The sequence below is a fragment of the Myotis yumanensis genome, unplaced genomic scaffold (genome assembly GCF_028538775.1).
Source record: "Myotis yumanensis isolate MYYU_CA2020_CCGP unplaced genomic scaffold, mMyoYum1.0.hap1 SCAF_3, whole genome shotgun sequence".
In the NCBI taxonomy this organism is placed as follows: Eukaryota; Metazoa; Chordata; class Mammalia; order Chiroptera; family Vespertilionidae; genus Myotis; species Myotis yumanensis.
In genome coordinates, this window is record NW_027223754.1 from 213,790,011 (window position 1) to 213,815,885 (window position 25,875).

The following is a 25,875-nucleotide window of genomic DNA, read 5'->3' on the forward strand; positions in this document are numbered from 1 at the left end:
ACGCTTGGCTGGCACTGCTGCCCAGCCCGGTGGCCTGGGAGCCCGCATGCCTGGTTGGCGCTGCTGCCCTGCCCGGTGGCCTGGGAGCCCGCGCCGCGTGGCTGTGGGCCAGCACATGGCCCCTCAGCGTCTCGCTCAGGGTCCACAGGCTCCCCAGGGTGGCGGACCCCCAGGAAGGGTGGGTGGGTCCCCGTGTGGGGCGTGGCTCAGCTCTGCCCTCTCTGTGCTGTAGTCTCTGACTCTTTGTTCACAGCCCCTAGGACCTCCCTCAGAGGCTGGGCCCCGCCCCGGCTGGGGGTCCAAGCGGGGCTCCCCTGGCCTGGCCGTGCTCACTCCGTCCCAGGCCCCTCGGGCTGGACTTCCCTTTGGACGTGGGTGGGAGGACTCAGCCCCCTCCCTTACGTGAGGGGATGGACGATGGTCGGCCATGAGGACAGAGGGACAAGATGGCCAGGAAGGGCCTGGCGGAGCCGCCCCAGCTGCCCCGTTCGGCCACTGCTCCGGCAGGAGGGGTGTCTGGGGCCAGCTCACACGACAGGCGACAGAGGAGCCGGTAGGCCTGCTGCCGGAAGGGTGCGGGGCTGTTGTATGGCTGAGTACTTCCCGGTCCCCCAGGCCCGGCCGGCTATCCTGGACAAGGACAGGTTCCACACTGTCAGGGAGCACGGGTGGCTCAGTCACAGCACAGCTGTGGGCGTGGCTCTGTGCTGCCCCGGGGGCGGGAGGGGCGGGGTGTGTCCTCTGCACCCCTGGTTACCCTGGTGCTGAGATAGTGCTCTAATGGTCTTTAAAAAAATATATGTATTTTCATTGATTTCAGAGAAAGGGAGGGAGAGGGAGAGAGAAACATCAATGATGAGAGAGAATCATGGATCGGCTGCCTCCTGCACGCCCTCTACTGGGGATGGAGCCCTGACCAGGAATCAAACCCTGACCTCCTGGTTCATAGGTCAACGCTCAACCACTGAGCCACACCGGCCTGGCAGTGCCCCAGTTGTCTTGACTTGTGTTCCTGGTTACAGAGGCCCCCTTACCAGGCCGAGGGCAAAGAGCACGGGGCAAAGGGCAGGGCAGGCATCCATGATGGCAACTGCCAGGCCTAAGGAGGGATGGGTCACAGTAGGCACTGGGACCCCTTTCTCCACTGCTGCCCCGCCCACCCTGTGCCCCTGCAGCACCCCGTGAGCACAGGGACATTGAACTGAAATAGCGCCCTCACCTGTCTCTTCCACCTAGAATGCCCTGCGGGGTGGGAGGGCCGTCATCTGCTCCCCCCCCCGTGGGGGGCCCCTGTGCCCTGGTGAGCGAGCCTGGGATTTACAGACTCCTCGGAGGTAGGACCTCATTCCCTTCCTTCATGAGCTGGGAGAGCTGAGAGAGGAAGTTAACCTGAGAGTCGCCCGTGTGTCCCCAGCGTCAAGGTTTGCATCCAATTTCCCAAGACCTTTAGTCAATGACCAGGGAAGCGCCTGTGCCCGTTCGCAGGGCCGAGTGAGCGCAGAGCTGCCGGGGCTGCTCCTCCCGCGGGGTCCGGGCTGCAGAGATGAGGACAGCGCCTGGGCAGCCTCGGGCTCCCCTCCAGGGTCAGCATTGAGGTTTCCAAACACCAGCCTCCCAGCGCCCTGGCCGGCCTCTGGGCCCCTCATTGTGGAACAGACGAGCGTGGAGGGAGCCGGGCGTAGTCAGGCGATGGTTTCTCTCGGAGCGGTTTTCAGATGTGAGTTTCTGCCCTGCGGTGGACGGGTGTGCCCAGTGCCAGGACCTGTCTGCTTCCAGGCAGAGCGCAGTCCCGGGCGGCACAGGCAGGTGCCTGGTGCCATCAGGAGCCCTTCCAGAGGCAGCCGCAGCTCCACTGAGGAGGATCTAAATGTGCATAAGTCCGTGTTGTTAAAAGCATCGCAGGCTCATATTTCCTGAGCAGTCAGAGCTGGGAACGCATATGCAAATGCAGCTAATCAGCCTGTTCTAGCCTTTCAGTGCTTGGGCTGAGGGCTTTGTGGTGGGGCTTCCCTCTGGGGGACGCTGGGGCCCAGCCCTCCCCCCAGCCACGTGACCTCAGAGCAAGGGATGAGTTTCTTTGTTCTATTGGAGCGTCTCTGCCTTTCATGTATAGACCCCAATGCCAACTGTCAGTCATTTGCTGGAGGCCGGGCTCGCACCGACTCCCCCGGATGCACGGGGTGGCCCTGGGCGAGTGCGTGGGCCTGGCTGGGCCTCAGGTCCTCTGCTGCTGTGGGCTGTGCTGTGCCCAGTGCCCACCCCCAGGTGTGTGGCCTTGCTGTGAGTCTGACCCTCACTGCCCAGTGACAACGGAGTGCTCATCGCGGCGCCTGCACCGGGGCTGGCGCGGCCCTGGGGTGTCTCTCTCACTGGGGTCTGCCTCTGTCCCCGGCATCCTGGGAGTCCGGCTGCAGAGGCCTCTTCCCTGTGCCCCACCTGGAGCTGGCCCTGGGCGGGGCTGGCCCGGAGTCCTGCAGCGTCCTTGCCTGCAGCCCCGACATGCCTGCCGCCCTGACATGCCTGTGACCCTGACATGCCTGTGACCCTGAAATGCCTGCTGCCCTCACATGCCTGCTGCCCTGACATGCCTGTGACCCTGACATGCCTGTGACCTTGACATGCCTGTGACCTTGACATGCCTGCTGCCCTCACATGCCTGCTGCCCTCACATGCCTGCCGCCCTGACATGCCTGTGACCCTGACATGCCTGTGACCTTGACATGCCTGCTGCCCTGACATGCCTGCCGCCCTGACATGCCTGTGACCCTGACATGCCTGTGACCTTGACATGCCTGCTGCCCTCACATGCCTGTGACCCCCACATGCCTGTGACCCTCACATGCCTGCTGCCCTCACATGCCTGTGACCCTCACATGCCTGCTGCCCTCACATGCCTGTGACCCTCACATGCCTGCTGCCCTCACATGCCTGTGACCCTCACATGCCTGCTGCCCTCACATGCCTGTGACCCTGACATGCCTGCTGCCCTCACATGCCTGTGACCCTCACATACCTGTGACCCTGACATGCCTGCTGCCCTCACATGCCTGTGACCCTCACATGCCTGCTGCCCTCACATGCCTGTGACCCTGACATGCCTGCTGCCCTCACATGCCTGTGACCCCCACATGCCTGTGACCCTCACATGCCTGCTGCCCCCACATGCCTGTGACCCTGAAATGCCTGCTGCCCTCACATGCCTGCCGCCCTGACATGCCTGCTGCCGTCACATGCCTGACGCCCCGACATGCTCCTGGGAGGCGTGGGGACAGGTAGCACAGCCAGGCGGGTCCTGGAGCCCCAGGAGTGAGAGAGACCTTGTCCCCCGACAGCGAGATGCCAGGAACACGCTCCTGCTGATGGAGCCTCACAAGAGCAGGCGAGCGCCCGGAGGGCTTTCACGGGCCCGCCCCGCGGGGCTTGGAGATGCGTCGTGCACTCGAATCTCCCCGTCAGGAAGCTGCGCTCCTAGGGGACGGGTTGTGTTTTCTTAAGTGAGTGCGTTCTCTATTTCAAATTAAGGTTATTTTTGAGTCTGGTTTCAGCCGCTCACTAACGTTAGTGAAAATTTAAAGTGTTCCGACCCCGTCATCAAAGTTGTGCCCGTTCGCGTGTGGCGCCCACTCGGTTGCTGGCCCTTCTCCCGAGCAGGCTCCTCCCCAGCTGGGCCCTGCGGGGAGGCGGGGCCGGGATACACGCTGTCCAGGTCCCTCCCTTCCTGCGCTGTGGCTCTCGGGGGACCGGGCAGGTCTCAGGGAGAGGCGATGGCAGGGCTCGGATGGCTGTGGGGTGGGGGCCCAGCTGTGCCGTGAGGACTGGGAGGTGGGTCTCTCCCTGGATGTGCTAAGGAGGGAGGCGAGCGCTCTGCCCGGAGCCCCTCTGGGAGCTGCCTCTGTCTCCTGGTGCCAGGAGCAGCCGCTGTGCTCTGCCCGGCCTCAGTGACGGTCTTGGGTCTCAGGTGGAGACTTGGGACTCCTCTGCCTGAATCCTTCTCGCAGACCCTTGCCGGACGCGTGGCTGCCATGGCCGTGGCCGTGGGTGGGGGGTGGGGGGTGGTGGTTTGGGGGTGGGAGGAATCTGGGGAAATACTGAGCCTATTTTGGACCCACGGACTTGGTGGACCTTGGACACATCCTGGGGACCATGCCCTGTGGACACAGCGTTCGGGAAAAGTGGCCACACCGCACTGGGCGGCGCCCCACACAGAAGCTGCCTGAAGCAGCCGGTGGAAGGAAGGCGTTTGCTGAGCACAGTTAGGGGAGGGCTGGCCTCCGAAGGTGGTCACTGACCCCCGCGCTTCGGGGACCGAGCCCCTGGCAGTAGATAAGCCCAGGCCGGCACACAAAGCACATGGTCACTGCTCAGAGCAGAGAGCACCTGACCCCTAACAGCCCAGGTCCCCGCTCGGCGCAGGCGCTGTGCTCTGGCGGGTAGGCTGTGCCGCCCTCAGAGGGCCTGCCCGCCTGGGCCCTCCGCCTGCCTTTCCTGCCTGCTGTTCCCGCTCGCCATTCCCCTCTGCCATTCCGCCTGCTGGCGGCCCACCGTTCTGCCCGTTCCCGCCCGCTGCGAGGCCGCTGCCTGGAGAGGCGATGGCAGAGCTCCTCTGCCCTTTGGAATGGGCAGCGCTGTTAGTGCAGCGGGGCCCCTACAGCCCTCGGTGGGCGGCCTCACCGGTGCCGCCCTCATAGAGAGCTCTCCCCCTCACTGGTGTGGCTCAGTGGACAGAGCATCGGCCTGCAGACTGAAGGGTCCCGGGTTCGATTCCCGGTCAGGGCACATGCCCGGGTCGAGGGTTCAGTCCCCAGTGTGGGGTGTGCAGGAGGCAGCTGACCCATGATTCTCTCTCATCATTGATGTTTCTATCTCTTTCGCCCCCTCCCTTCCTCTTTGAATCAATAAAAATATATTTTAAAAAACTCTTCTGACCGCGTGCCTCACCCTGGCCCCCGTGTTCTTCTGGGACGTTAGGGCCTGGGTTCCAGGGCCAGCTCCTCTAGGCCGTGTTTAGTCTGATGAGTCCTGCCTCCCTCTGTCCATCCTGGTGATGAGGGCGGCCCTCGGGGGCGGGGCCAGGGCGAGTAGGGGCAGAGGTGGACACTGACATTCGAAAGGGTAGACAGGTCTTTCCACCCTCCTGATCGGCTGGGTGCGCTCAGCACAGCGCCCTGGGGACAGGCGCTCGGGGGACGCACAGGCGCGCAGGGGACACACAGGTGCAGGGCTGCCGCAGAATGGCCTGGTCACCTGCCTTGAGCCCAGGACGGGGGAGGTTTGTCTGCATCCTCAGGGGTCAGAGCCGCTGGGGCCGGAGCTCCGGGACGGACCACAGCCCTGCAGTTAATAAACCCAGAGAAGCGGATTGAGGCCACATCCCCAGCTGTGCTTTGCTCAGCACTGACCAGCCGAGTGGCCCCACCGAGGCCCCACTGGGTCTGCTTGCCAGCCTCCCGGCGCACCCCTCACCTGTCCACGCTGCGCTGAGCCCCTGCTGGGACGTGGGCCAGCCTGCGCCCCAGGCTGGCATGGAGACAGAGAGGGCTGCCCCTGCCTCAGAGGCAGTGAGGATGCCCAGGGCAGCCAGAGGCTGTTCGGGCAGGAACAGGGGAGGGTGGTGCACTCCCAGGGCACAGGCTGTTTCCTCAGCCCGCCAGCAGTGGGACCTTGTGGGCAGAAGTTGGGGTGCCCATGGGGTGCAAGGCTGCCTGCTCCCACGGGACACCTGCTGTGGGCCCCACTGGTGGTGGGCTCGGGTGACCCCGGGTTAGGTGGCCCTCTGCGTGGCCCGTGTCGGGGAGACGGCCTGGCACCCTCGTGCCCTCCGCTGGCATCACTGGGGAGGAGCGGACCTGCCTCACCCTGAGTCCGCCCAGGAGGCGCTTCTCCCTCCCTGGTCCCACCACAGTGACGGGGCGCCAGCTGCAGGGGGCGGGCTTTCTGGGCGGACCTCTGTCCGCACCCTCCGCCCTGCGAGGGGCCGCCTTCCGTGGGCGGGAGTGGTCCCGGACCCTGTCCTGGCGGGGACAGGCGCAGTGCGGAAAGGCGCGGGGTGCCCTCTGCCTGGGCACAGGTGCCCATGGCTGCTCTGTCGTGCACTTGTGACGGGAAGGGCGGGAGCGGAAGCTGTCCGTGGAGACGGATAGGACCGCGTCCTCTTTCATGAGCAAACCATGTCACCCGGGCCCTCCGCAGAGCCATTGTGTGGGATGAAAGGAGACGTGCGGGTGAGGCCAGGGCTCCGTGCGGGGAGCAAGGCCGCAGCCTCGCCTCGGACCCTAATTAATTCTCCGTCAGCCAGTTCCCGGGAGCGAACTGGAGAAGCAATTAAAATGATGCAGGAGGCAGGGAGTTAGAAATTCAGAAGGTGAAGGGAGAATTAGTTCAGTCCGCAATTAGACATGTTATTTGTGACTGCGCGTGGTGTGAGCAGGCTTCCTGCGGCAGCGGCGGCCTATCTTTAGCCCTGGATCGCTCATAAATACCACTCTGGGCTGTTGTTCAGCTCAAAAAGGCCCATACATTTTTTTAATGTTATTAAGTGGCTAATTACTTTGTACGTTGTTAAAATAGCTCCTATTGCGAAATCTCGTGATACAACAGAAGTTGCAAAAGCAAGTTTTTAAAGGTGCTCATGGGGCTCAGTTCCCTGGCGAGTCCAGGGTGAGAGCACCCCGAGTCCCAGCCGTGACCCCAGGTCGCGGTCACTGCTGTGCAGATGTGACACGAGACGAGCCTGAGCCCAGCCCACGGGCCACGCTGCTGGCCGAGGCGGAGGGCGTTCCGAGCGCGGGCTGCGTGCGGTCCCAGTGCCCACAAGCAGGCGACAGCAGAGTTCCTGTCCCTGAGGCGTGCCCAGGGCAGGGTGCAGCCTGTCAGGCACCCGCGTCGGATCCCGGGCCCGGCCCCTGGCGAGCACGGCTCCCCGGCCGTCTCCTGTGGCGCCGTTGTGGTGAATTACACACCGGAGACCGCTCGGCCATCCCGCCCCTGGGCGTCTTGGGGGCGTTGGTTGAGGTGAGATTTGAACGCCGTTCTCGGGGCTTGTGTTTAACGGTGACTCCACACTCGTTCCGGAAGGCAGGCTCCTGAGCGCGGGAGAGGAGGGCGAAGCCCCGCGGCCGAGGGTGGAGGGAGGTCTGGGAGGGGAACAACAGTAAGCACCCGCTTTTCCTCGTTTGAATGCTGAGCCCGGGGTCAGTGTGCATAGACCTCGTCTCCGCGTGCGAAGGGCGCATGCTGGGCTGTGGGAGTGCCCGTGGCCTGGCTGGGCGCAGCCACCCTCCGAGAGCAGCTGCTGCGCTGGCCTCCTGCTGGGAGGTCCCTGGGCCCTGGGGTGTTGAGGGTGTTATTGTCTAAAAGTTGGCATTTCAAGGTGGGCACGTATGTGCTGGATCCAGAGGCTCCGAGTGGACACACAGGGCACATGGGGAGGCCGCCCAGCTCCCCTGGGATCGGGGGACGTGACCGGGCCCAGCCCAGTCACTCACTGGCCCCGCGGTTCTGCGAAGTGAGGCACCGGGTGCGGCAGAGTGGTGTCCGCTGGGTCTCTGCACCCAGCACGTGCCGGACCCCGTTAGTGCCCGCCGTGCCTCAGCGCCTGTGCCACACTCCCGGCCACGTGGGGCAGGAAGGCAGGGGGACTGCCCGCTCCCTCAGGCCACACCCTGCCCAGCGCCCGCTGCCTGGCTCCACACAGGGCTGCATGGTAGGTGGAGGGGCCTGGCACCCCGATCTGAGCAACCCAGCTCGGGAGCACCCGCCAGAGCTGGGTCAGAGGGCAGTGCGGCCTGTCCTCGGCCGTTGTGGCGGTGCATCTCGCGGGGCCGGTCCCCATGCTTTAGCGTGAAGGGCGACGGCTCCAGGCCAGAGAGAAGGCTTGATTCTGGGGCATATTTGAATGTAGATCCGAAAGTTCTAATTTATTAAAGGCTTTCTTTTGGGGCTGGTCTATGCCATAGATTTTCTCTCCCTCTCAATTCTCTCTTAAAATTTAATGCTGCCATAAAAATGATGGATAAGAAATTATTCCAGGAAAAGTGATGCTGAAAGGCTCCCTCCCTGTGAGGCAGAAGCGCAGACTTGTGAGGGAGTAGCTGGGGCCCGGGGCCTCCGGGAAGAAGGAGCCGTGTGCGCTGCGGAAACCGCGTCGCCCGCGTCGCGTGACGCTCTTCTGGGCTGTGGCAGCACCATGTCTGCCTTGTGCTGCCGGCGCCTTTACTCACAGCCACGTCCTGTCACGTGCCTCTCTGGAGCTCACTGTGCAGCCCCCTCACTAAGGACCCCGCAATCACAGCAAAGGAGTCGAGGGGGTGGGCGAATCCCAACACTGAGGCCAGAGAGGTCCCGTGGGACAGGCAGCCTCGCCCCCTCCCAGCACATCTCCCACAGTGTCTGCCCGTGTGGTTCGGATCCGTGTGAGGCTGCCGTCCGCACCACCGAGGGCCGATGAGGGGGAAACATGATGGAGACCGAGACCTCAGCACGCGTGCCTGCAGCGGTCTGAGGCCAGGCGCGCGGGGCCAGCGGCGCTCTGTTCCCGGTAGAACTGGGACATCGTTCCAGGTCGGCTGGTAGGAACCACAGAACTAAAGAAATCTGTCAGATCTGACAGCCCGACTGCCTTCTCTTCTCCAGAGCAGCAGAGGTGCTGGGGCTGCTACCACGGACACCGTCCTCGTCCCCGCACAGTAGGGGTCAGGCCTGGTGGCTTCAGGAGGCCTCGTAGCGCCAGGAGGTGGCCCGGGGGCTTGCTCGCAGGGTCTCATTTGCTTTCCTGCGACGTGAGTCCCACACCTGTGAGGAGAGTTGGGGGAAGGGCTGGCGGTATCCATGGGCTCCGTTGGACACGTCACCATGACAACCCAGGAGGTGCTGGGAGCTGCATCTTGTTCGTCCTGCCTCAGCGCTTCCCAGCAACTCCACGCCGTTTCTCTGCGGACACGTGGGCCGTTGGTGAAGCGCGCCTGTCACTCCGAGGCCACACCCACGCGAGCCAGTGGCTCACTTCCGTGTGGATTTGGGGAAAAGGCGCACAGCTGTCTCCTGCCCATTCTTCGCACATGGAGTGGGCGCTCCTCGAGGTTCGGCACCAGCTCCCCAGGACGAGGCAGGGCCCTGTGTGCGGTGCCGCCAGTTGTGTGGCCCTGTGCCAGGCAGCTGGCCCACCCCGTCCTGCCGGACCGCCCTCGGGCACCTCTGCTGCCCATCAGATAGAGCCGGGGCCTCCGCTGGCTGTCGGGGTCTCTGCCCTCCGGGCCAGGCCCGCAGGAGGGACAGGAGGAATGTGCCTGGCCCCAGCCGTGCAGCACTCCCGTGGACAAGGGACAGGGCTGCGTAATCCGGGACAGTTCACATGGAAAGACGGGAAGGGCTGTCCCCGTCACCAAACACCAACCAGCACAAACATAACTGGAGGATTAATTTCCGTCCCAGTAATTGATAAAACGAATCGACCAAAATCCAGTAAGGATATAGGAGATGCAAGAACATCAAGCAGCTCGCTGGGTCTCACGACAATCCGATAGCTGGAGATGCCCAGCACGAATGAGCCTTCCACTCACATGGTGCCCAGGAACCAGGGCGGTGAGTGTGAGACGCACACAGTGCCAGGAACCAGGGCGGTGAGTATGAGATGCACACGGCGCCCAGGAACCAGGGCGGTGAGTGTGAGACGCACACGGATCCAGGAACAGGGCGGCGAGTGTGCGATGTGGAAGATGGAATCGCACGGCGTTCTCCTCTAACCTAATGGGATTAAGCTAGAAATCAACAAGAGGAGGTCTAGAAAGCCCCCACGTTTTGAAAATGAAGCAGCAGCTTCTAAAGAACCGAAGCAAAGAAGTCAAAGGGAAATCAGATAAAGTTTTGAATTGAATGACTAATAAGTAACGTCAGAATTGGTGGGATGCAGCCAAAGCAGTGCTCTGAGAGCTGACGTCTTCCCGTAAATGCAACATCAGAAAAGAAGAAAGACTTAAAATCAACAGTTTTGCTTTCCAGCTTTAGAAGGCAGATAGAAGAGGAGAGTGATCCCCGAGGAAGCAGAGGAAGGACACGAGAATGAAAAGGGCACAATCAGTGAAACGAAACCATCGATGGAGTAGGACATGGGGACGTTCTTTGAAGGATACAGATGACCCCGCTTTGCACAGAAGACACAGCCTCAGAAGTGCCGCCGTCCAGTGCCCCCACGTCGGCATCGCGTCGCTGTGACGCCGTCCAGTGCCCCCACATCCACACGCTGTGGCTCTTTAAATGAGCATTAGTGAGATTTAAGAGTGGAGACATTCAGTTCCGTGGTCCCACCAGCTGCATTTCACACTCAGGCCCCACGTGGCTGGAGGCCCCTTGGACACGCTCCCCTGGACACATGTACCCAGTGGGTTCTCCCAGCACCGCTGCTCCGAGCGTGATGCCCGCGCCGCAGCACCAGGGGACGTGTTAGACATTCAGGTTCCAGCGCCCCATGCAGATGACCTGCGGAGTCAGAGACGCTGGGCGGGTGGGCCTTGGGGTTGTAGGGCACACAGCGGGGACCAGTGCTCGGTGGTTGTGGGGCACATGGCATCGGGGACCAGTGCTCGGTGGTTGTGGGGCGCATGGCATCGGGGACCAGTGCTCGGTGGTTGTGGGGCGCACGGCATTGGGGACCAGTGTTCGGTGGTTGTGGGGCGCATGGCACCGGGGACCAGTGCTCAGTGGTTGTGGGGCACACGGTATCGGGGACCAGTGCTCAGTGTTTGTGGGGCACACGGTATCAGGGACCAGTGCTCGGTGGTTGTGGGGCGCACGGCACCGGGGACCAGTGTTCGGTGGTTGTGGGGCGCACGGCACCGGGGACCAGTGCTCAGTGGTTGTGGGGCACACGGTATCGGGGACCAGTGCTCGGTGGTTGTGGGGCGCACGGCACCGGGGACCAGTGCTCGGTGTTTGTGGGGCGCACGGTACCGGGGACCAGTGCTCGGTGGTTGTGGGGCACACGGCACCGGGGACCAGTGCTCGGTGGTTGTGGGGCACGCGGTATCGGGGACCAGTGCTCGGTGGTTGTGGGGCACACGGCACCGGGGACCAGTGCTCGGTGGTTGTGGGGCACGCGGTATCGGGGACCACTGCCTGGGAGAGACTCGGGGGTGTGTGGGGCTGTGCTGCTTTTGCTTCTGCTGCCAACCGGTCACTGGAGGCGAGGCGGGCAGGCCAGGCGGCGCCTCTGTGTGGTGTTGCTCATCCCTGAGCTGCCCCCAAACCTGCCCAGGAGGGCGCGGCCTCGCAGGCTGGGTCCCAGGGAAGGTGGGTGGAGGGCGGGGGCCAGTGTGCCTCAGCAGGGGCCTCGACCTGGAGAAGGTGCTGAGAGGGTCAGAGCCTAGGATGGGGTGCACTCCGGCCACCGCGCACAGCGGTCCCTGCAGGCAGACCGTCTCTGCAGACTCGGAAGGAGCGTGCCGCTTCGTCTTCCGTGCACAGAGCGTGCTGGTGACCACCCAGCGCCTGGTGTGACGGTGCTGGCCTGTGTCCTCCATCGAAGGACGTTTAAGTTGCTTCTGAGTTTTTTGACTTTGCAAACAGCGCTCCAGGGAACACGCTCGTGTGCGTCACTAGGAGTAGGAGACGGTGTGCGCTCGGTGTGGGCGCAGCCACAGGGCTGGGCGCTCTGAGTGAGGGTCAGCCTGAGGGCCAGCTGAGCCCGGAGAGCTGGGGAGGGCGAGGAGTGAGGAGACTCCCATCGGCTTCAGCCCCTGCGGCTCGGGGAGAGCGAGGCCCTGGCGTGGGGCAGGCCCGGCCCCGCTGCTGTGTCCCCTTCCGCTCCGCTGGCGGTGGCTCCTGTGGCTGCCGTCCCCCCTGTGCCCGGGCTCCCACCACGGCCCGGCCTGCTGTTAGGCGGCTGTGGCTGTGCAGGAGACACAGGCAGCCGGTGCTTCAGGGGAAAACGTGTTTATTTTGATGCGAGGAGAGGGGGGGATTCTGGCGCTTGGGGGCAGCGGCCGGTGCCACCCACCAGCTGTGGTCCCCCGGAGCCCCCTCCCCCTAACCTCTCGCCTTCTCTCTTGCAGTCGGAGCCCGAGGGCTTCTCTCACTTCCACCTGTACGTGTGCGCGGCGTTCCTCGTGAGGTGGAGGAAGGAGATACTGGAAGAAAGAGATTTCCAAGTAAGTCAGCCTGTCGGACTCCATGGGGTGTATTCTCTCTCGGGCGGCGGCTGGGGGCTGAGCCGGGGTGCCTGCTGCCTGGAGCCCTCAGGGGAGGCCGCAGGCCCGGCCCCGCAGCTGGTGGGTGTGGCTGTTTCTCAGGCTCCCAGGGAAGCCTCCGGGCTGGGCTGGCGTGTGTCCTCAGCAGTGAGGCAGCTGGGCTGACATGGGCGGGACGGGGCCAGGCCTGGGGCGGGCCCCTGGGCAGCTGTGTGACTCGGGCACCTGGCTCGGCCCCTCTGACCTGCTTCCTCACCCACGTGGTGGGAGAGCCACGTTCACACCCATCATCAGAGGCTCTGAGCCCCGTGTGCGCCGAGGCCCCAGCCCTGTGCCTGTGTGTGCCGGCCCGATGCGTGCGGTTTGGCCCCTGCTTCCCGAGGTGTCCTCTCGCCCGGTGCCTGGGAGGGCGGGGCAGCCTGCGGGGCGGTGACCGTGGGGGCCAGGCCCAGCCTCTGCGCCTCCTCGAGCCCCTTGCCTTTCTCGTGGTGGCCAGGCTGGGCGCTGGGCCCTGGGTCACGGTGCGGAGGTCGGGCAGCTCCTGGGTGTTGTGGCGCCTCGCTCCCTGTGCGCTTGCTGAAGCGGGGGAGCCCCGAGAACGGGGGAGCCCCGAGGCTGGGGGAGCCCGAGGCCGGGGAGCAGCGTGTTCCCACACCTTTAGGCGCAGCGCGTTGGCGGTCTGGCTGAGACGCTGCCCTGCTGTCCCTGGGGGTGACGGGCAGCTGGCTGAGGCGTTCTGCTGGCCTCCTCGGCCTGCTCCCTCACCTGAGGGGGACAGAGGCCGAGACAGGCCCAGCCCGGGCACCGCAGCGAGAACTCCCAAGGCTGCGAGGCCTGCGCATTGCTGGGCTGAGGAGCCCCAAGACCGCTGTCCCGGACACTCCAGATGAGCAGCGCTCTGCTGTGGGCGGGAGAGCGAGGGGGAAGCCGGTGTGTGCTGGGGGATGGGCTGAAAGGGACGGGAAGCAATGGAACAGAAATTAAGGGAAGAACCGGCGTCCTGGGGCCCGGGAGCTGTCTCAAAGTGACATTTAGGAAGGCGACGCAGCCTCCCGGGAAGACGACGTGATGAGGCTCCACGGGAACACGTCGTCCGGGGAAGCTGTGACAGCCCGTCTTTGCAGAGATGTCATTTGCCCGCGGGAACTAGCGCTTTCCTAGTCATTTCCATGGGAACAGATGCCTCTGGGAGGAGGAAGTCTTCCCAGAGAAAGGGCCTCGGGTGGTCACACGCCAGCTGCAGGTGCGGGCGGTGGGCGGGCAGCCAGGGAGGGGGCTCTGTCCTGCCGTGTTTCTGAGACTCGCTCAGGCCCGTGCCTGCTGCATCCGTGGGGCCTGCTGGGCCCTCTGCCCAGCGCGTGTTTGGATGGGCGTCTGCTCGTGGCCTGAGCGTGGGGCTGAGAACCCCTGAGCACTTGCCGACCTCGGCCAGGGCTGGCCCACCCTCTGCAGACGGCCCCGTGCCAGGCTCTGCCCTGACCTTCACCCTGTGGGCACTGCACCCAGGTCCCCTGTCCCCGCCCTCGGCCATTGAGGTCCGAGTCTCAGCGCCCACAGCCTGGATGCGGCCCTCCGTCTGCCTTTTCTAACCAGGTTTGGGGGTGGCAGGAGCTCCCCTATGTGCAGTCTGTGTCCCCTCTCAGTGGGCCTGACCTGCCCACCTCGCCCAGTTTCTGGCCTCTTCCCAGAGGGGTCCCCCTGAGGGGGAGTGCTGGAGGGCGGAGGGGCTGCTGTCCTGTCCACCGATCTCTTGATCCCTTGCTCATTCCTGCCCGCCCGACACAGGCGCCCCTGCACCCCACCTGGCACAGGCCCCCCACAGCTGGCACAGCCCCGCACACCCCACCTGGCACAGGCCCCCCACACCTGGCACAGCCCCACACTCCACCTGGCAAGGCCCCCCACACCCCAACTGGCACAGGCCCCCCGTGCCCCCCTGGCACAGGCCCCCCTGCACCCCACCTGGCACAGGCCCCCCACACCCCACCTGGCACAGGCCCCCCACACCCCACCTAGCACAGGCCCCCCTGCACCCCACCTGGCACAGGCCCCCCCACACCCCAACTGGCACAGGCCCCCCTGCACCCCACCTGGCACAGGCCCCCCGTGCCCCCCTGGCACAGGCCCCCCGCACCCCACCTGGCACAGGCCCCCCACACCCCACCTAGCACAGGCCCCCCTGTACCCCACCTGGCACAGGCCCCCCACACCCCACCTAGCACAGGCCCCCCTGCACCCCACCTGGCACAGGCCCCCCACACCCCACCTAGCACAGGCCCCCCTGCACCCCACCTGGCACAGGCCCCCCACACCTGGCACAGCCCCGCACACCCCACCTGGCAAGGCCCCCCTGCACCCCACCTAGCACAGGCCCCCCACACCCCGCCCTCGAAGCCGCTGTTTCCTCCTGACCCTTTCTTTCCCTTTAAGAACCACACTCAGCAGGCAGGTTTTGAAGGAAAGAAGGAGAGTCCACAGCAGAGCACAGAAAGCTGGTGTCCGTGCCTATCTGCAGGCGTCTGTATTTTATTGAGTCTCTGATGTGTTCGCTCTCTCTAGGTGCCTCTCGGGCTGCTGCCAGGGCAGTGGCTGTGGCAGGGGCACCATGGCCTGGCGTCCATGCCCACACTTGTCAGCTTTGTGTGAATCCCCTCCCTCCCTCCCTCCTCTCACCTTCCCTCCCTTGCTCTCATGAAGGAGGAGTCAGTCCTCTTACCTCGTGGGCGGTTGACATTTAACCAGGGACTGGAGCCCCTCCCCCCGGCCAGGACTCCCCGCCCGCCCAGCTCTGCTGTGGGGGTGGGCCCAGGGCAGCCCAGCTGGGCTTGTGCGCGTCTCTCCTGCGCTCACTTCTGCCATCAGAGGAGCAGTTACATGCCTGTTGAAATCATTAATTGAAAGGCCCTTATTATCTCGTTAACGGTGTTTGATATGGAAGCAGACAAGCTCGGGGACACTCATCTGCTCAGTCCCCGAAGAGCAGTAATCACATCCTGGCCTCGCTCCTGGCGCCCTCTCGGCTGTCACTCTGCCTCTGGCGGCCTTTCCTGGTGCTGGGAGACACCAATCCAGGGTGCAGGGCCGAGGCCCCTCCTCCTCCTTCTGGGTGCCTCCTCCTCCTCCTCCTTCTGGGCCCCTCCTCCTCCTCCTGGGCCCCTCCTCCTCCTCCTCCTACTCCTGGGCCCCTCCTCCTCCTGGGCCCCTCCTCCTCCTCCTCCTGGGCCCCTCCTCCTCCTGGACCCCTCCTCCTCCTCCTGGGCCTCCTCCTCCTCCTCTTGGGCCCCTCCTCCTCCTCCTGGGCGCCTCCTCCTCCTCCTGGGCGCCCCCTCCTCCTGGGCACCTCCTTCTGGGGCAGGTCTAACTCAGGGTGCTGCCCAGTGGTGAGACTTGGAGGGATGGAGTCACTACGTGGCTGGGCAGGCCCGAGCCTTTGTGTGTGACCCTGGGATGAAGAGAACCCAGTGGGCCTGATGGCCAGGAGAGCCCTGTCCCAGGTCCTGTCCCCAGGCCGCACCTCCTTCCAACCAGGACTTGGTGCATGGACGGCCCAGCTCCTGGGCCTTCTTTCTGGAAGGACCCTGAGGCTCGGGGTAGTCCTGCCCGCTCTCCTGTCCTCTCTGCCCATGTAACCCTGGCCCGGGTTTCTGATGTGACCATTGTGCACCCAGGCCTGCATCCCCAGGCCCCCTCTCCACACCCCCGGGGCCCCACCCTGCACCCCTAAGGCCCCCTGTACCCCCAGGGCCCCACCCTGCACCCCTAAGGCCCCCTGTACCTCCGGGGCCCCACCCTGCACCCCTAAGGCCCCCTGTACCTCCGGGACCACACCCTGCACCCCTAAGGCCCCCTGTACCCCCAGGGCCCCACCCTGCACCCCTAAGGCCCCCTGTAGCCCCAGGGCTCCACCCTGCACCCCTAAGGCCCCCTGTACCCCCAGGGCCCCACCCTGCACCCCTAAGGCCCCGCTCTGCACTCCAGGACCCTGTCGGGTCCTCCCTGGGGAGACGGGTTCAGTGGCAGGAGCCACAGGCAGGAAGAGCCAGGCCCCTCGGAGGCCTGAGCTGAAACTGCATGGCCATCGCTCCTGTGTGACGCTGCGGGACACTTACCCTCCGACCCACCCCCTTCAGGCCCCGAACTCCCGAGGAGCTCAGAGCGCCAGCGAGTGGACCCTGTGGGCCCTCGGCCGTGGGAGCAGCCGCTGTCCACACGAGGTGACGCAGATGTGCCCTGGCCCTCCCGCCTGGGAGGCCACGCCGTGGCGCCTCTGCCCGAGAAGGTCTGGTGCTGAGGAAGACCCGGCCTCAGGCCTCGCCAGGGCGTCCCTCCTCGGGCCGGCGTGAACGGGACAAAGTCGACAGCGCGATGAGCTGGGACGCACATGGTCCTCTGTCAGCCAGAGCCCTCCGTCTGCACACCCTCCTTGTCACCTCATTAGCCTGAGGATTTCCAGGGCAAACACGATAGGATTTCTCAGTTCGGTCTTGGGTGTTTGTTTTCTGAGATAAAGCACACAGAAAAGGTGCATTGATCTTTTAATTCCTCATGCAAAGAAAAAACATTTGCTCTTCTCTCATTTAGTGTGTCTGCTTCTCAGCTGGGCCGGCGGGTGGCCGTGGGCCTCCGGCTGGGCTGGGGGTGGCCGGACTCGAGCGCCGTGGGCCTCCTGCTGGGCTGCTGCCCCTTATCAGGGAGCTGAGGACCCGCTGACCCCATCTCTCCTTTCCTGGCAGCCGTTCCCAGGGCTCCGTCCAAGTCCGGGGGAGCTGGGGGCACTGCCCCGCCTGCCGCTCTGGGCCCGTCTGGGTCTCGCACAGGGGCTCCGGGAGTGTCCTTGCCACCTGACAGGGTCCCCAGTCTCCTGTGGTTCACAGGGTGGGAACCCCGGGACAGCGCACATGACCCCCGTTGTGGGCAGGGATTAGGAAGGCGGGGCCTCACTGAGGTGCAGCTGGTGGAGGTGGTGACGCCCTGCCCGCCCCCTCCTTGCTGTGCTCTGAGTTCCGGCCACAGACACGGTCCCACCCGCTTGCTCGGCAGCTAGGGCAATGGCCAGCAGTGGACGCGGTGCCCTCACGGGGCCTGGTGCTGGCACCTGTGTCTGCAGGCCCCAGGCCCCTGCCTGGCACACTGTCCCTTTGGGGGGCTCCAGGGCCTCCTCCCCTTGTCCGGTCGGAATGTCCTTGGGGAGCCGTCCGATGTTAGTGGACAGGTCTGCTCCCAGCCGCCTGGTGGCCAGCTCCTCGGGCTGCGGCATCCCACCTGGGAGACCGGCCTGGATTCGCCCCTTCGGCTGGCAGGCCTCCTGATCCTCGCCGAGCCTTTGCCGGGATGTGTTGTGTTGCTGTGTGTGCCCAGCACACTGGGTGCCCGTCAGACACGGCCCTGAGGCCGCCAAAGGCTGCTCCCAGCTCCAGCTGCCTGTGTGATGCTGGGCGTCTGGGCAGAGGCCCCTGAGGGGAGGTACCCGGGTGCGACCCTGTGCCTGCTGCCTGGTGGCCTCATCGCTGTCCCTCGGGGTGTGCGTTGCCCTGGGCCCCGCTCCTGTGTGCCTGCCTCCCAGGGTCTCGGGCCATCTGCTTCCGGCAGTGCTCGATGCTGAGTGTGTCCACAGGATCCTGTTGTCATAGCTAATTCCTGCTGGAGTGCCAGCCCGCACACCTGTCACCGAGTCGGGGACGTGACGTCTCCTTACGTCAGCCCTTCAGAGCCCCACGCGCCAGCACCAGCCTGCGAGTCCCTGTCGCTCTGGCCGCGTTAGCGTCTCCCCTCATCGCCCGGTGGCACCTCTGTCACTGCAGACGGGTGGCCAGGAGCACGATGACGCCTGGAGCGCACAGCAATGTCCCTCGTGGGAGCAGCAGACATAAATTTGAGCAGAAAGTGAGCCGTGTGTTTGGAGACCCATTGAGAGACCAACTGCTCAGGCTCAGGGTGGGCTTTCCTCCCGGGCGGCCAGGTGGCTCTGCTTCCTTCAGACGGGTCCCTGCTGGCAGGACGTGTGGGCCATTTCAGGAAGCGTCTGATCACCCAGCAGTGGCCTGGGGCGCTCCCGCCGGCTGCCCCCTGCAGTGCAGCCTGGTGGCGGAGGCCGGCCTGGGCGCTGGGGTGCGGGTCTCCCCGCTGCTGCTCTGGCCGAGGTCGTGGCAGGCACCTGCGTGCGGTCCTCTGTGCTGGGGAGGCTCACCGGGCATGACGCTCGGCCACGGGTGCTCTGTGGCTGCCTCCTGCTGTTCCCGCCTCCTGGGCCGTCATGGCGCGTGGCCCCCGGGTGGGCTGCTGACCCAGCGCTGTCTCCATCCTCTATCGTTAGCACAGGTTTGGTCCAGAACTTGACAAGATTTTCAAACTAATAACTGGACTGTCAAAGATATCACCTGTCACAGGAGGGAGGGAGGGGGCCCAGCCACCCCGCCTTCCTGGCAGCTGAGGGCCAGCACACTGGACAGCAGGTCTCTCTCCTGGGTGGGGGGTCGTCCGTGGGGCTCGGGGTCCGCGGGGGCCGCAGGGGTGGACTTAGGGAATCAGACCCCAAGTGAGCGTCACTCGGAGTGAGTGGCGGGCCCTGGGGACTGACCTCTGTCACTTCCCGCCTGCCCGCCCCAGCCCGCATGTCCGGAGCACCAGGCCGGCCATGCACAGACAGTGGAGCGGCCAGAGGTGGGTGTCGGGCTGCAAGGGGCGGGCCCACTGCTCACCGGCCACCTGCTCACAGGGCCCGGGGCGCCTGTCTTCCTCCTGCGGGAGAGGAGGGGGGCACAGGCGTCAGCGTCAGGGCGGTCATTCATCTGACGCTGGCGGTCTGTGAACTGGAGCAGTCGGGCGCCGCGGGAGGAGCTGCCCCAGCCTGCCGCCCTGCCCACCGCCCTGCCCGCCGCCCTGCCCGCCGCCCTGCCCACCGCCCTGCCCGCTGCCCTGCCCGCCGCCCTGCCCACCGCCCTGCCCGCCGCCCTGCCCACCGCCCTGTCCGCCGCCCTGCCCGCCGCCCTGCCCGCCGCCCTGCCCGCCGCCCTGCCCACCGCCCTGCCCACCGCCCTGTCCGCCCCCTGCCTGCCGTGGGGAGACTTGTAGGCCTCTCCCCACAGGGGCCCCGGGAGGGAGGCTGGGGGTGGGGGGACAGCTCAGGTGGGGCAGGCAGGCAGGCAGGATGTGAGCGTTGTTTCTCCGTCGGGCCCACTGTTGCTGGGGCGCTGGTGTGTCCAGGGGACAGTCAGCTGTTGGTCTCTCTGAGAACCGGTCGTGGCCCAGGCGCACCCGATGCTGAGCCCAGGGGCTGTGCTGGGTCAGAGCTGGGACCCCAGGCCCCCGGGCGATCGCTGGGCTGGTTCTGACCCCGTGGGACAGTGCGTGTCAGTGTGGAGAGTGCGTGGGCCAGGCTGACCGGGAGGAGGGCGGGAGCGGCCGCGCTGCTTGGCTGTGCTGGTGTGGCGTCTCGTGCATAAGGCAGGGACCCGACGCGCTGATCTCACCGCGTCATTGTGCGCAAACCTTACTGCAGTTGTCAGGTTCGCTAACGTGGAAAAGTGAGGGAAATACGCTGCCCTCAGCGTGGCTGGGCTGACCGCTGACTCGGCCCCTCCCTCCTGCGTCGCAGCCCAGGGGCCTGTCCCTCGGAGAGCGACCCGTGTGGCCCAGTGAGGCCCCTGAGCGAGGGCACCGTGCGGTGTGGACGGCTCACAGCCGTGAACTTGCCGTCCCGGCTGGAGGCCTCTGCGGCGTCGGCCAGACAGGCCTGCGGACGAGAGAGCCCTGTGTTTAAGGACGCGCTTGCCCGTCTCCTGCCTCTGTAAAGGTCACCGCGCACATTTCCTCCTTCGGCCTCGCAGGCCGCGAGCGGGGCCTTTCCATTTTCCCTCCGTCCCGCGAGCCGGGGACCAAATTAGATTCTGAAATTGAGTGCGCAGCCGAGTTGGCGTCCCCGTAACAGGAGGGGACTGCGCTCACCTTGCGAGTGGCGAGGTCATGCTAATATGGAGCGAAGTGGATTAAGGAGAAAACCCCAGGCGTTTATTTACGACCTGCACGGAATTGGATTGGCACCTGTGCAGGTCGCATCGCAGCGCGGGCGGCCGATTGATGCTGAGCCGTCCCCGGGGACACCCCGCCAGGAAGCGGCTCCGTGAGCTCCACTCACAGGCCCAGGAAGTATCTGAATGCAAAGAGGCAGACTGCGGGGGAGGCAAGCCCCAGAGACCCAGGCTGGAGCTGAGGCCGGGGAGTGGGGCTCGGACCCAGCGCAGGGCCACATGGCTGCACGCACAGCCCGGGGGGGTAGGGGGGCTCGGACTGTGCCTGCCCCTGTGTGCCTGCCCCCGTGTGCCTGCCCCCATGTGCCTTCCCCCTGTGCCTGCCCCCTGTGCCTGCCCCTGTGTGCCTGCCCCCGTGTGCCTTCCCCCTGTGCCTGCCCCCTGTGTCTGCCCCTGTGTGCCTGCCCCTGTGTGCCTGCCCCCGTGTGCCTGCCCCCGTGTGCCTTCCCCCTGTGTGCCTGCCCCCTGTGTGCCTTCCCCCTGTGCCTGCCCCTGTGTGCCTGCCCCCGTGTGCCTTCCCCCTGTGTGCCTGCCCCCTGTGCCTGCCCCTGTGTGCCTGCCCCTGTGTGCCTGCCCCCTGTGCCTGCCCCTGTGTGCCTGCCCCCTGTGCCTGCCCCTGTGTGCCTGCCCCTGTGTGTGTGTGTGGGGGGGGGGGCGGCGCGATTGCTTTGTAGGCTGCTTCCAACAGGGGGGCTGGTGCCTTGGGCTCACTGCCCCCATCGCTGCCCAGGTGCCTTTTCCTGGGTCCCGCTGAGAGCCTGGTGTGCAGCCCCCCACGCAGTCCCCTCTGACCTGCCGTCTCTCCCTAGGAGCTGCTGCTGTTCCTGCAGAACGTGCCCACGGCCCGCTGGGGCGACGAGGAGGTCAGCCTGCTGCTGGCCGAGGCCTACCGCCTGAAGTTCGCCTTCGCCGACGCCCCCAACCACTACAAGAAGTGAGCGGGCCCGGCAGGCCCCACGCGGGGGACAGGCACCGCCGCCGGCGCAGGCCCTGGCCCAGGAGCAGCCGGCTGGACAGCTCGGCCCCGGGCGCCTGCCAGGAGGCGCAGGCACGGCCCAGGCCTGGCAGGGCGGCGGCCTGTTGCTGAGAAACCAAAGAGCAGGGGAGGGTCCCGGCCGCGCGGGGCCAGTGGACGGTCGGGCCCTCCCCGTCCTGGAGCGACCTTGCCAAATGACCCTCCTGGGGACCCGGTGGCGGCCCTCGGAGAGCCTGCGTCCAGCGCAGGGACACGGACAGGAGCCGTCGCGCACCGACTGAAATGCAAACATTCTATTCTGTTGAGTGAAAGAATAAAATGTAGACACACGGTGAGGCGTGCCTGCGTCACGGGCGGGGCAGGGCCATCTGCCGGGCTCAGCTGGAAGCACTGAGATGGGGGGGGGGGGGGTGGCACGTGGGGGCCTTGAAACTGCCTGGCTCCCGCCTCCCACCTCCGAGAGCCTGGCCCTGCTCCCAGTCAGTAGCCTGGGGCAGGGCTCCACCGGGCAGCCCGTAGTCGCTGTCTGTCCAGCTGGATGGGGTGGGGTCCCCTCGGGCAGACATCTCGTCCCCTCCCTCCCCATTCCCCCCCCCCCCCCACCAGTCTTGCCCTGGGCCCAGGTGGTGCAGAGCAGCAGCACGGCACGTACCCCACTTTACGAAGGAGGAGACTGAGGCAGGAGAGGCCAGGCAGCTCGCCAGGGTCCGCGCTCAGCCTCACGGTCCTCGTAACACCCCGTGGGGCCTCCTTCCGGGCCCCCAGTTTAAAGGGGGAGGGGGAGGGGTTGGCAGTGACCCCTCAAGGTCACACAGCCGGTCTTGGCCTCCCTGAGAGGCCCTCGGCAGGTGGGTGGGCGTGGCTGCTGGGCGCCGTCAGTGGGCGGCTCCCTGGGTGCCTGCCCCCCACCCCGGTGCACCGTGAGCGCCCTCATCCCGGGTCCGACCCTCACCCCGCTGTCCCTCGTGGCCCTGCGTGCACCGGGCTGCCAGGCAGAAACCTACTCCTGAAGGATGGCCATCGATTTGCCAAATTAATGTGTTCGTCCTCCGTGTCCCGGGAGCCCTAATGAGGTGTCAGCGGGGACGAGAGGACGACACGGATGAACAGAACGGCTTCTGCGGCGTCATTAGCCTCTTATAATAAGATTTACTTGTCGGCTTACAATGTAGTAACGTGGTCATTCGCTTGGTGCCCTAATGAAGACGTGCAGTTCCGGGGACAGTCACCGGGAAGGAAGGTCAGGCCCCCTCCTGTGTGCGCCTGGGGGCGCCCCTGCTCTCGGCGGCAGGGGCAGCCTCTTCCCACCTGGCCCAGGGCTCCGCGTGTGGCTCAGCCAGAGGGCAGGGCTGGGCTGTGCACTCCTGGCTCCTGGGCCAGAGCTTCCTTGCTCCCAGCCTCGCCCCTGCACGGCCTGTGTCCAGCCCCGAGCGAAGGCCGAGGGAGGCAGGTCTGTGCCACTGGCCGTGACTGGGTCAGCCCGGGGCGAAGGAGCCTTTCTGGAGGGGCTCAGGGCTGGACACGGTGTCTTGGGGCCCATCCAACCTGGGAGGGTCAGGGACCTGGGGCAGAGAATGGGGAACTCGGCTCAGGGTTTTGAGACTCGTGTCCGAGGTCTGGCTCTGGTGTGGTTCCCTCCTGCTCATGACCCCAGGGAGAAGGTTCTCACTCACAGGGCCCAGGCCCTGGCAGAGGTGGGGGGACGCAGATGGGGAGGCGCCAGGGCAGAGTCCACGGCTCCTCCGAGTCCCGCCCACTGCACACGCACACGGGTGGCTGGGTGCGTGGACTGGAGGCAGGTGCTCCCTGGCAAACCCGTCGCACGGCCTCCACACCTGTCCTCCCCTCACACCCCCAATGGCCGTCGGGGCACCCGCTTCCCTTAAGGCCCCCGGAAGGGGCATCTACACGGCTTCCCGGGAGGAGGCGCACTTCATGACCACTTCCCAAGGGGCCATCGCGTGACGGAGGAGAGGGAGACTTAGGCAAAACCCCAAACCCAGGGCCATGCTGGGCTCGCGGAGGGGCAGGCCCGGTGCCATGAGAAGGTACAAGCCTCCCGCATACGAAAACCCATTGTCCATCCTGTGTCCAGCTGAGTGGGGACGATGGCGTGCAGACACAGCCCACACCCTGAGACGCTGATGTGCCGGTGGGCCCTGGTGGGCAGGGCTTTGCAGGCACTGGCTGGGGGTGGCCACGCGGTCGTGGTTGGGCTCCTAAGGCCCAGTGTGTCCGTGGAAGGGAGCGCCCGGCTCCCGCACGTGGACAGGGCTTCGCCCGAGGAGGCCGCTGTTTGCAGCCACGGCTCTCCGGGCCTCCCGCTGTCACACAGCGGCTCTGCGGGCCGACAGCTGTGCGTTGGCAGGACGCGGGGCCGTGCCTTGGAGAGCGGCAGAGCCTGAGCTCCTGTGACTGTCCCCCGCTGCTGCTGCGGCGGCGACGCTGACGCTCCCGTGGCCTCTCCATTCCCGTCAGAAGCTGGAGCGAACAGCTTTGATGGAAAGCTCTCCTCCCCTGCACTCGCCAATCTTTTTCCTTTAAACTCTGGTCCCAGACGGTGCCCCAGCCTGTGACCCGACCTCGGTGCCGTCACCAGAGGTTCAAGCTCTCACTGGGCACAGGCTGGGCTGCCCTGCAGGGAACTCCTCACCCAGTGGGAACTGGCCCCGGTGGCTTTGAGGCTCCTCGCCCTGCCGGCCGTGCCCGGCGCCCAGCACGCCTGCGGCCCCAGCGGCCCATCTCCCAGTCCAGGGCCGTCCGTCCCTGCGGCTTTCCCACCGCTCGGCTTTCTGCAGCTGCAGCCGGTGTCCGGGTGTCTCCTGGGGTCTTCCCCTCTGTGGGGGCTCCGTCGCCTCCACCCTCCCTCTCCCACTCCAGGCCCCCCTGCAGCTGGGCCGCCTCTTCCCCACCCTCCCGAGACGCCCCCTTCCTGGCTGGAGCCTCTGAGCGGCTGCAGAGAAGCTGGTCTCCTCTCTCCTTCCAGACTCACGTCCAGCGGAACTGAAGGCTCAGGGAGGGGGCCTTCAGGGCACAGGCTCCCCCAGAGGGGACGGCTGGACGCACCTGCACTGCCCCCAGCAGGGCCTCACATGCGGTCGCTGTGCACAGCCCTTCCCACTACCTCAGCAGTCCCCTCCGCAGCCCCTGTTGCTGCAGAGCTAGGGGTCTGGGGTCCCAGCGGCCCGGGAGCTTGCTCCGAGCCCTGCTGCAAGGGGCACAGCTGGGGAATGGGCCAGGCCAAGGAACAGCGTGTCTGGGGGTGGCCTGCTTAGCGCCGGGGCGGGCACTGGGGCCTGGGGGTGGATCTGGACCGAGGACCGGTGACCCGGGGAGGCCTTGTGGCAGGTGGTGGATGGGGTCAAGGGCACTGAAGGACGAGCCCTGGGCATCCCAAAAGCGGGGCCTGGGATCCCCTGTGGGGTGGAACCCTATCCTGCAGATTGATTCTCTGATTTGGGTGAAACTCTCCTCCTGTTCCTCACCAGCGCGCAGCTCGCGCGCAGCTCAGGGCCGCCCCCCTCCTGCCGGGATGCCCCCCCCCCCCCCCCAGAACACGCTCTTCCCCCAGGAGTGAGCTCCCCCTCCCCCCCCCCCCCCAGCTCCACGCCTCTGCATTTGCATTCGGAGGTGTGGCTGCTGTAACAAAGCTTGGTGCTGCTGGACGGTGGGGGCTGCTCAGAGCTGGGACCAGGCTGACCCGAGGCCCCCAGGCAGGCAGTGGGGGGAGGAGGAAGTGGGCCCAGGGCGAGGGGCGGCTGCAGAACCCCCGTCTCCGCCCCCGCTGGCCCGGGAGTGGACCCTTGGTGGTGAGTCTTCCCTGAGGCCTCCCTGGCCCCGGCAGGGGGTCCCTGCCAAGAGGGCAGGAGTCGCAGGTGAAGCCTCATGCTTACCTGTGACCTGCAGAGACATGGAGACTAAAGAACATTCCTAACAACGGAAACCAAGCTCTCCCAGAACCAAAACCAGGACTGATACTTCCACAGTCACTGGCCAGAACGAAAGCTCCAGTTTTCTTTAAGAAGAGAAAGAACACAAGGAACAAGCTCAAACCCAAAAAGCATAAGACATACAGCAGAGCAAACATACTCATTTGGGTCATATGTAAACAAGCTTAATGTCTTTACTAAGAAAAAACTATCAAATTGGGTTTTAAAATATATACCTACATATCTACCAACCCACCAATCTCACCACCCATCCATCCACCTATCCATCCACCCATCATCCATCCATCCATCCATCCATCCATCCATCATCCATCCATCCATCCATCCATCATCCATCCATCCATCCATCCACCCGTCATCCATCCATCCACTCATCCATCCATCCATCCACTCATCCATCCACCTAACCATCCATCCATCTACCCAACCACCCATCCACCCACCCACCCAACCATCCACTCACCCAACCACCCATCCATCCACCCATTCATCCATCCACCCATTCATCCATCCAACCACCCGTCCACCCACCCCTTCACCCACCCACCGACCCACCCCATTATCCAATCATTAAACACATCCCAAGCACCCTCTGTACTAGGCCCCGGACTCAGAGGTGGTTCTGCTGTGGTTCTTATCCTTGAGCTTTCAGAGTGTACCTGGTGGAGACCAATCTGTAAACAGACGTATTAACAAGACGTCATCTGTGCAGTGGGGGCTCAATAGAAGGTGTGTCTGTGGGA

At 65.3% G+C, this 25,875-nt stretch overlaps 1 protein-coding gene across 1 annotated transcript in view; it reads left to right on the forward strand.

Annotated features, from left to right (window-relative positions):
- Positions 1 to 21,512, forward strand: part of TBC1D22A (TBC1 domain family member 22A) — a 123,196-nt gene extending 101,684 nt beyond the window's left edge. The window contains exons 12-13 of the mRNA XM_070411319.1: positions 12,045 to 12,140; positions 21,016 to 21,512. Coding sequence (XP_070267420.1) covers positions 12,045 to 12,140; positions 21,016 to 21,144 — 225 coding nt within the window. The 3' untranslated portion in view covers positions 21,145 to 21,512. The remainder of the gene's footprint in view (positions 1 to 12,044; positions 12,141 to 21,015) is intronic.
- Positions 21,513 to 25,875: the final 4,363 nt, after the last annotated feature.